The 9613-nt window shown below is 55.7% G+C and overlaps 1 protein-coding gene across 1 annotated transcript; it reads right to left on the bottom strand.

The window, feature by feature from the left end:
- Positions 1–5203: 5203 nt before the first annotated feature.
- Positions 5204–9148, bottom strand: SOX4 (SRY-box transcription factor 4). Its single transcript, XM_075417075.1, is given in 2 exon segments — positions 5204–8255; positions 8257–9148. Coding segments are annotated over 2 exon segments (1272 nt in total). The 5' UTR covers positions 9102–9148; the 3' UTR covers positions 5204–7828.
- Between the last annotated feature and the right edge of the window lie 465 nt (positions 9149–9613).

Genomic DNA, 9613 nt, shown 5'->3' on the forward strand with positions numbered 1-9613 from the left:
AATATGTCTGCTTTTACATGTAGCTCCTATTTCACAGCATGATCCAAAGAAAAGCAGCATAACAAGATGTTCCAGATCAGACAGTTTGCGTGAAGACCAGGAATTAATTTGGAGATGCCTGTTTCCAATCTCCCGTTTTATCCACCGTACGGCTCATTTCTCTACAGCTAGACCTAGAACTATATATGTTCTTTCATTAGAAAGCAATAATGTTGCCTTCTTATTACAGAAACAAATTATTTTCTGGAACCACTGAATATATACAGAAAATACATCCCTCCCTGGAATTTATGCCCTGAAGTTACGCACAATTAGAGCACAAAAGTACTTGTATGTAAACAGGAGCTACCTAACGTAATGGTGAATCGTTTTGCCTTTCCTGGCACCCTGAGTAAATCTGAACCAATGACATCGCACGAGGAGCCATACCTCAAGCGCCGCATTTCTGAATCATACCAGTCCCTCACATAAATTCTGCCGAGTCTGAGGACATCTGAATTTGGTTTTGTAGAAGTAAACCCAGCTCCAGGTGTTCAAGCCTGGAGAAATGCCGAGATTCCCCTTTCAACTGCCTTTCCCTTTGCCACTCACCAGGTCCCACACCGTTCTCTGTAACCCGCCGTCGTCAGCGCACAAGTCACTTCATGTTGGCTAGATACCCCCTCATTAGTGACCATCCCACTGCAGCAGTAATTACAGCTTCAGCAGTTCCGGGGTCCTGGAAAGATTCAGATGTCTGCTTCGCTTTCCTGAGTGCGGCAGACTGTGAGCCGCATGTGGTCGCAAACTCCAGGCAGGCTGCTAAGGCAAAATGTCACTCTAGTATGCTCTCTCTGACACATCAAGGATTTGTCTGTTCTAAAGATGTGGGTGGGCTTTACAGACTCACAGAAACACAGAATGTTTGGGGTTTGAAGGGACCTCTGTGGGTCATCCAGTCCAAACCCCCTGCCAAAGCAGGGTCACCTACAGCAGGCTGCACAGGACCTTGTCCAGGCGGGTTTTGAATATCTCCAGAGAAGGAGAATCCACAACCTCCCTGGGCAGCCTGTTCCAGGGCTCCATCACCCTCAGAGTGAAGTTCTTCCTCATGTTCAGATGGAACTTCCTCTGCTTCAGTTTATGCCCGTTGCCCCTTGTCCTGTCGCTGGGCACCACTGAAAAGAGCTTGGCCCCACCCTCCTGACACCCACCCTTCAGATATTTATAGGCATCTATTAGGTCCCCTCGCAACCTTCTCTTCTCTAGGATGAACAAGACCAGCTCTCTCAGCCTTTCCTTGTAGGACAGATGTTCCAGTCCCCTCATCATCGTCGTAGCCCTCCGCTGGACTCTCTGCAGTAGCTCCTCATATTTCTTGAAGTGGGGAGCCCGGAACTGGACCCAGTACTCCAGATGGGGCCTCACTAGGGCAGAGTAGAGGGGAAGGAGAACCTCCCTCGACCTGCTGGCTACACTCCTCTTAATGATCACGCCGTCAGATCTTGTTGGTTTGATAGCAAGCAAAACAGCCAACCTGAGCAGCAGTCATTTAAATGGTTTGGTTAGATACCAGCTGCTGTCATTCAGCTTTCAGAAGCGCAGTCACAGTTTGTAGCCAGCTTGGTGGTATCTTTGAGGCAGGCAATGCGCAGAGATACCCTCATCTGAGAGCCTTGGACTAAGCTCAGGGTGATAACGTAGCACGGGTACATCCTGGATACATCTTAAATTAGATTTCTTTGCGTTCTACTGCGGCACATCAGGCAGCGCGCCTTCTGCAAGGGAAGGAGAGGAATGCTGACACAGAAGAAAAAGGGGGTCTGGGATGCAGGCAAGACGTAATGTTCTGGGTCCACTGAATAGGTAGTTATATCTCTAACATGATATCAGCAAAACTCCCCTTGGAGAAGGGTAGGAAGACATTCGGGAAGAAGCAAGGTCAGAGCAAGGAATGTAAACTGGAGCCTGAGGGGGGGGAGCCCAGGAAGAAGCCGAGTGAATTGCTGAGAGCGCGAAAAAAAGGAAAGATAGGAAAGGCCAACATCTCCCTTTTTCTTCCAGGCCTACTTTACCTAGGCAGTGCCAATACCACAAAGCGTAGCTTTGCCAGTATAACACACATTTTGTCTGGTATTTTGCAGGCATAACTGTGCCTAAAAGGACTCCGAAGCCACCGCTCACCTGTCTGATGCCAGGTCCGAGTTTCTACTGCTCCCTAATTGCCATCATCTTGCACAACCCACCCGGGCCCCTTCCAACCTTGCTCCCAGCGCTGTGAGCCCTCTTCTTCCTCCTGTTCAGGCAAGCGAATCCTGCCCACGGTGAGGACAGGACACACAGGGGCGCGTGGAGAGGCCGATCAGCCTTTCTTTGCTGTCAACTAACGGCACCCAGGCCAGGCTGTGGGCAGCCAACCTGCTCTGCCACAAACCAGCGAACCTCGCCCCACCACCAGCCACTGCGACGTCGTCCTTTGCTGCAAATAAACTCACTTACAGGGGAAGGTGTAACAGGAGCCATGTGGAATTTGGGGATGCTCTTCTGCCATGTAGAAGAACAAAGCTTTTTTTGAAAAAAATATGCAGGAGCTAGTACAAGGAGAGAAAGGATACTAGGGGTTAGTGTATTGGTAGGAAAACAGGCACAGGAAGTGACTCCAAGTAGCATCATCTAGCCGAAGACGTAGCGTTGGGAAACATTGCACAGCCGTGCCTACGAGCTATGTCTCAATCACTTTCCAGGGGATTTAATACTGTTGGTGGTCTGTAGATTGGTCACTATAGCTTCAGTAAATGCTACTCCTTGCCTTGAGGTGTTTACACACGATGCACAAAACAGAGCAGTCACTGACCGGGTACCTACTCAGACTTGAGTAAGTCACCTTTTGTGACACGGCATACTCATCCGGGAGACAACCACCTTTCTTTTCCTCACGTCGGTGACAAAAACCACAGCTGATGTTTAGAGCTCATTCGAGGACCCTGGAGAGGAGAGGTGGAGATGGAGGGAGGTGGATAACCATTTTCGAACTCTGGCATATCGAGGTAATCACAACATGTGCAGAGCCAGAAGGTCCTGTTGTAACGCCTTGTTCAGGTCTTCAAAGCTTTACAGAGACCTTCATGGAGTTACTCCATGTAAAAAAATTAACCCTAATATATACATTCAAAAACTAGATCCACCATGCAGAACGAAGAGCCTTAGGGCTAAGCTCTAATCTGCTGCTTCTCCTACTTTGTTGCGGGAGCAGACGTGGCAGAGGGGGGCCCGGCCAGCGGGAAGGCTCTGCGCTCATACGCCCGCCACCATGTCACCTATCGTGCAAGCATCTGTCGCGACAGCTAAGGCGGAGGCTGGGGAGGCCTCTAGCCCGACAGCATCCCCTCCGCTCTGACAGGCCAGTTCTGCTGAAGCGTAACATGGGAGCGCAAAGCTTGGGAGCGCGCTCAGCACTGCTGACCGCCGGGGAGCCCTGCTTCGGTGTCAGGAAAGAGAGGAAACACTGTACAGTCTGCACATGCGGCCACACCACACGCTGCTTCACAAGGAAGGGAAGGGAATGAAGTGATACGCGGGGGAGGCAGACCTGATTACTGAAAATTATATATACACTCTTGAGGTGAACAGTCTTCATCCACTTTGCAGGTAAATTAACGATTTACAGAGAAGAATGGTCTATTAAAAATAAATGTTAGCGACAGACATGCGGCCTATGATGGTGATTTTGCATTTGAATAGGCTAGTTCAGTTCTTCTCCGTGTCTCTGTGCACCGTGAGATGAGCTGAGGGAGAAACAGCAACGAGCTATAGAAGCGAGTGCCTCAGCCAAAGGCGAAGAAGAGACAGAATTGTCACAGCGTAAGAGTGGACAAAATTATCTATACCATAAAATGGAAAACATAAACTTCATGCTTTCAGGCAGCACACTAACGAACTCACTCAGCGTTGCCAGAGGGTGTTGTGGAGGCCACAGGAAAGAAGGGGATGCCGTGGAGGACAGAATAAATTGATGGAGCGGGATTCGCGGGTGGCAGTGACCACGCGTGGCTGTGGAAGCCTCTGAAACGCTGATGACCTGAGCGAAGACACGGCCGGGAAGGAGCGATTGGACTTCGCCTCGTTTGCTCCAGCACAGCTGCAGCACCCAGGAGCGGGGCCGGGGCCGCTGGCAGCCGGAAGAGAGGACAGCGACGGCGATCCCAAGTCCCAGAGGAGTCGCGGAAAGGCACCGCTGGCCCACCCGATGCTCCGGCCCACGGCGAGGCAGGGGTCAGGCGTCAGCCAAACCTGCGGCCAGGTGCCAGCTGCCATTCCTGAAATCGAGTTTTCTTTTACGTAGAGCTTCGTTACAAAAATCCCGGCCGTAAATTGACTGGCTTTCACCTCTGCTCGAGGGCTACTACTGCTCTTTCCAAAGCAATTATAATAGATATATGGTCTATAAAAAAAAAAAAAGGCACATTTGGCGATAAGGTACCAACGACACCCACGATAACGGGTCCTGCCACCCGTCCCGCCGCCGCCTTCGTGTCCAGCTCTGAGCGGTGCTCCCGGCCCGGAGCACGCCCGGGACGGCCACGGCGCCCGGGCACGGCGGGGGGCTGGAGCGGGAGGGCTCGGGCCTCGGAAGGGGAGGCCGCGGGCGGAGGCGTCGGGACTGCGGGAGCCTCGGGAAGGAGCGGGGCGGGCCGGGAAACCTCCCGGGCGGCGGGGGGGGGCGGGGGGCTCCGGCGTGGCCGCGGGGGGCGCCGGGGACGATGCGGGGCGGCCGCCGACCTCCCGCGCCGTGGCCGTGCCCGCAGCCAGCGCGGCGCCTCCCCGCGTTGGCCGCCCCTGCCTGACGGCCCCGCCGGCCGCGCGTGAAGAGCGGAGCGAAACCACCGCCTCAGGGCGGTGCCCCACCCCCCGCCGGGGCGCGGAGCCGCTCGGGGTCCGGGAGGGGAGCGCGGGCGGGCACCCGGGAGGCCGAGGGCGAAACCCGAGGGGGTCACCGGCCTGGGCCCGGTGGGGAGGCGGGGGCGAGCCCCCCCCCGCCCCGCGCGTTGGCGCGGCCGAAGGCGCCGGTGGTTACTGCGGCTGCGGGTGCCCCGGAGAGACCACTGGGGGGGGGGGACGGACGTCGGAGTCGCGGCCGCCTCTTCCCTGCCTCGTCCCGCTGCCCGCCCGGGGGTGGGGGGGTGCGCGCAGCAATGATGACAAGAGCAGCCCAGCGTTAGGGTTCAGTTCCAGCTGATTTTATTTCCTTCCCGAAGAAAAAAAAAAAAAAAACCAAAAAACAAAACAAAAAGACCACAAACGCAAAAAGGAGAGGTTATTTACAGAAGGAATATCAAGAATCTGACAGGCAGTGAACTTGACATGGTTAGCTGGCATGATTTTTTTTTTTCTTTTTCCTTTTTCCTCCTCTCTTCTTTCCCAACGTCGAGTTGTGGGTGAGCGTCAGACAAAAAAAAAAAATTAAAAAAAAAATCGTCACAGCATATTGCACAGGATGGATGACCAAAAAAATAACAAAAAGAACAAAACAAGTTAAACCCTTAACGGAACCACCTCATTAGGCAGACGCCCTAGTGCCTGTCATGTTATATTAACATACATAAACACACAATCTTCTTTTTTTTGCTTATTATAATACAGACTTAAATGTACAAAGATGTTTTCACTTTCTTCATCTTAAACACAACAGCTATAAACCTGAATACATATGCTATCATCATGCCATAAGAGACTAAAACAATTATACTTAGCGACGAGTAGAAAGGATTAAATAGTCAAATACAAGAATGAAAAACGCGGTACGTAGTGTCGCGAACTCAAACCGGCATTTAGATAGATCCAGTGGTTTAAACGGCACCTTTTTGCTTCTAAATAAAAAATAAAAATTAAAAAAAAAAAAAAAAGTGGAAAAAAAAAAGTGCAAAAGATGTGGTTTACAAGTTAAAGGTACAGGATCCCTCCCGCGCCCGGGCGCCGCTTCCTCTCGGGCCGGTTTCCCCCCAGCACGGCCGCCCCCCGTCCGGGGGGGGTGGGGGGAGGGGCGGGCGGGCGGGCAGGGACGCTGTCGCTTTAAGATGCCTGCAGATGGGAGTGTAAACATGGACGAAAGAGGGGCTGACTGGTGGGTGCGGGAGCCGCCGAGCAGCGGCCCTGCTGTTCAACGTCAGGAAATCCAAACAGCGAGTGACACCGATTTACACCCCCTTTATATATTTTTTACAAAAATACACTGAGAAAATAATCAAACGTTTTCATCTCTCTTCTCTTTTTTGTTTTTTAAAAGTGTCAAAAGTCTACATTTAAATATAAAAAATTAAAAGTTAAAACTCTAGCCCTTCAGTGAAGGAGACATAAAAATGGTGTGGGTAACAACGAGAACTACCAAAAAAGGACAAAGAAATACAAGTCAAAAAATGTTTGGCCAGTATAAATACGTCCACTTATAAAATGGCATCCGATTACATTTACAAGGAAAAAAAACAAACCCAAAACCCAACACGAGGATGGAGCATCGGTGAGAAAAAAGTCTTTTCATTTACAGCTCTAAGGAATGAACACATACATACTCTGAGAAAAAAAATTTGGTCCTGAATTTTCTTTTTTCAAAAGTCCAGCACAGATTTGAGTTGCGTTTGAATCCTTTAAAGAGTTAAGAGTGAAAAAAGCTGGTGATATTTTGGTAGGAATCAAACATAGCGCCATCTCTCTGCTTTTGTATTATCCTAACGCCATTTTTTTTTTTAACTGTTCAACAGTCTTACAGAAATCTTAAAAAGATAAGACAGGATAACATGCTATATTAAACCCCACCAGTGAAATAATCCAACACCATCACGATTCCGAGTAAGAAGAAAAAAAAAACTACTTTTTTTTTGTATTTTCTTTTTTTTTTTTTTTTTTTGTTTTTTGCAAAAGCCATCGCCTTCCATTTCCCGTGTACCACATCACGGCAGAAACTGTTCCCATTCGGTCTCTGCTTCAGAAGTTTTCAGTGTTCTTGAAGTCTCGGCCGTGTTTTTCTCTCCCCACACCCGCCATGAGGTGACGGAGGAAAGCTGCTGCCGTCGCCTCAGCCGTACGTGCAAATCCGTTCCAGTTTATTACCAGCTGCCCCCCGCCGCGTTTCCCGGCCGGCTCCCAAGCGCTGAGTCTGGCTCTGCTCCGCTCGGATCGCGGTCCCGGCTCCAGCCGCCGCCTCCTCCCCCTCCTCCTCCTCCTCCCGTCGGCGTCGCCTCCGCTCACCGCACAACAAACCGGGACAGGGTTTCTCTCCCCTGAGCGTGAACCTCGCAAGGGCTCGGGTGGATTTCTGTTTGTTTTTGTTTGTTTTTGTCCTTTTTTTGTCAAGCAGTTCGGATCGCTCTTTCCCCCGAGGGAGCGAACGCCCGCAGACGCCCAATGCGCGCTCAGCGCACCGCACCGCTCCCCCTCCTCTTTAATTCGTACAAAGTGGGCGACAACAAAGAAGCCGGAGGTGTGCGTGCGGTTCTCTCCCTCCCCCCTCCCGTCTTTCTTTTCAGGAAATAAAAAGGCAAAATAAAGCAGCCGGCGCTCCGCTCCCGCCAGCCGCCGGACCAGCACCGCCGGGCTCGGCCCTCGGAGGGGGCGTGTGCGGGGCAAGGGGGCTGCGGGGCCTTGGGGCCAGGGAGGGCGGCCCCGCTCCCCCCCCAGCGCAAAGAGCAGTCTCACCAGCCCCTTCCCGGGGGGGGGGGAAATAAAAAATTTAAAAAACACAAAAAAAAAAAACCCCACCAAACAAAAAACACCAAGGAAAAGCGCCCGGGCGGGGTGGGCGAGTCCTGCCCTCCGGGCGCCTCCGAGCCTCCTCCAGCAGGGCCGGGCTCCCGCCTCAGTAAGTGAAGACCAGGTTGGAGATGCTGGACTCCAGCCAGTCCCCCGAGATCATCTCACTTACCTCCGGCGTGCAGTAGTCCGGGAACTCAAAGTGCGAGCCCGAGCCGGGCTCGAAGTTAAAATCCAGGTCCCGGTCGAGCACGGAGGAGCTGAAGCTGCCCAGGGACATGCTCTCGAAGCCGGGGCTGGGGTTCAGGTCCAAGAGGTCGTCCTCAAATTCGTCGTCCGACGAAGAGGAGCCGGAGGAGGAAGAGGAGGAGGAGGAGTGGGAGGACGCGGAGGAGGAACGCGCGGTCGAGGGGGCCGGGGAGGCGGCTCGCAGGCTGGTGTAGCTGCGGTGATCCGAGGGCGAGCCGCAGCCGGGGGGCGAGGGGCAGGCCCCGCCGCTGCAGTCCCCCTCGGCCCCGCCGCCGCCCCCCCCCCTCCTCGCAGAGGCTCAAGGGGTCGCCGGGCTCCGCCGAGCTGCTCAGCGCGGGGCTGCCGGGGGAGGCGGCGGCGGCGGCGGAGGAGGCGGCGGCGGCCGCCTGCCCGCTCCCGAAGATGTAGACGCGCTTCAGCTTCTTCTCGGCCAGCGGCTTGGCGGGGCCCGGGGTCGCGCCCGCCGCCCCCCGCGGCTTGTACAGCGCCTGGTGCTCGGGCGGCAGCAGCGCGGCCGGCGGCTCCCCGGGGAACGGCGAGGCCTTGCCGCCCGCCGCCTTGCCGTGGGGCTTCCCGCCGCCGCCGCCGCCCGCGGGGGGGGGCTTGGAGCCGCCGCCGCCGCCGCCCTTCTTCGGGGCGGGCTTGGCCGGGGCCGCGGGGCCGCCAGCGCCGCCCCCGCCGGCCTTGTCCGCCTTGTCGCCGGGCTTGGCGGAGCTGTTGGCCGACTTCACCTTCTTCCTGGGCCGGTACTTGTAGTCGGGGTAGTCCGCCATGTGCTTGAGGCGCAGCCGCTCCGCCTCCCGGATGAAGGGGATCTTGTCGCTGTCCTTGAGCAGCTTCCAGCGCTTGCCCAGGCGCTTGGAGATCTCGGCGTTGTGCATGTCCGGCGACTGCTCCATGATCTTCCGCCGCTCGATCTGCGACCACACCATGAAGGCGTTCATGGGGCGCTTGATGTGGCCGCTGGGCGTCTTGCACCAGCTCGGGTCGTCCGCTTTGCCCCCCGTCGAGGCGGTGGAGCCCGGCGTCGGGGAGGACGCGATGCCCAGCTCGATGCCGGCCCCGGAGTCGGAGGTCTCGGCGGCCAGCAGCGCCTCGGTGTTCTCCGCCGTGTTGGTCTGCTGCACCATGGCGGCGGCGGGAGGGGGCGGCCGGCCGGGGCTCAGCGCCGCTCCGGCGCGGGGCAGCGCGCGCGGCTCCGCACAGCGGCACCGGGGCCGCGCAGCCCCCCGCGCCCCCGCTCCCCGCGCCGCTCCCGCTTCCACACCGGCGCCGCGCTCTTCTCCCCGCAGCGGCGGGGCCGCCCGCGCTCACGCGGAGTCCGAGTCGGCTTTTTTTTGTTTGTTTTTTTCCTCGGGGTGTTTTGGTTTTTTGCTTGTTTTTTTTTTAGTTTTGTCTTTTTTTTTGTTCGGGGGGTGTCGGTCTGCTTTGTTTCCCCCCCTCACGGCCGCGGGTCTCCCCCCTCCCCGAGGCAGCCGGTCCAGTTCACAAGCGCTTCCCGCCCGGCCCCGGCGCTTCGGGAGAGCCCCGCGCCCGCCGTCCAAAGTCTCTCAGCGCGGGGGGCGGGCGGCGGCGGGGGGGGTGCGGGGGTCGGGGGAGGGGGGGTGGAGGCGGCGCGGCCCCGGAGCCCCGAACACCCCGG

The sequence above is a fragment of the Opisthocomus hoazin genome, chromosome 3 (genome assembly GCF_030867145.1).
Source record: "Opisthocomus hoazin isolate bOpiHoa1 chromosome 3, bOpiHoa1.hap1, whole genome shotgun sequence".
Lineage (NCBI taxonomy): Eukaryota > Metazoa > Chordata > Aves > Opisthocomiformes > Opisthocomidae > Opisthocomus > Opisthocomus hoazin.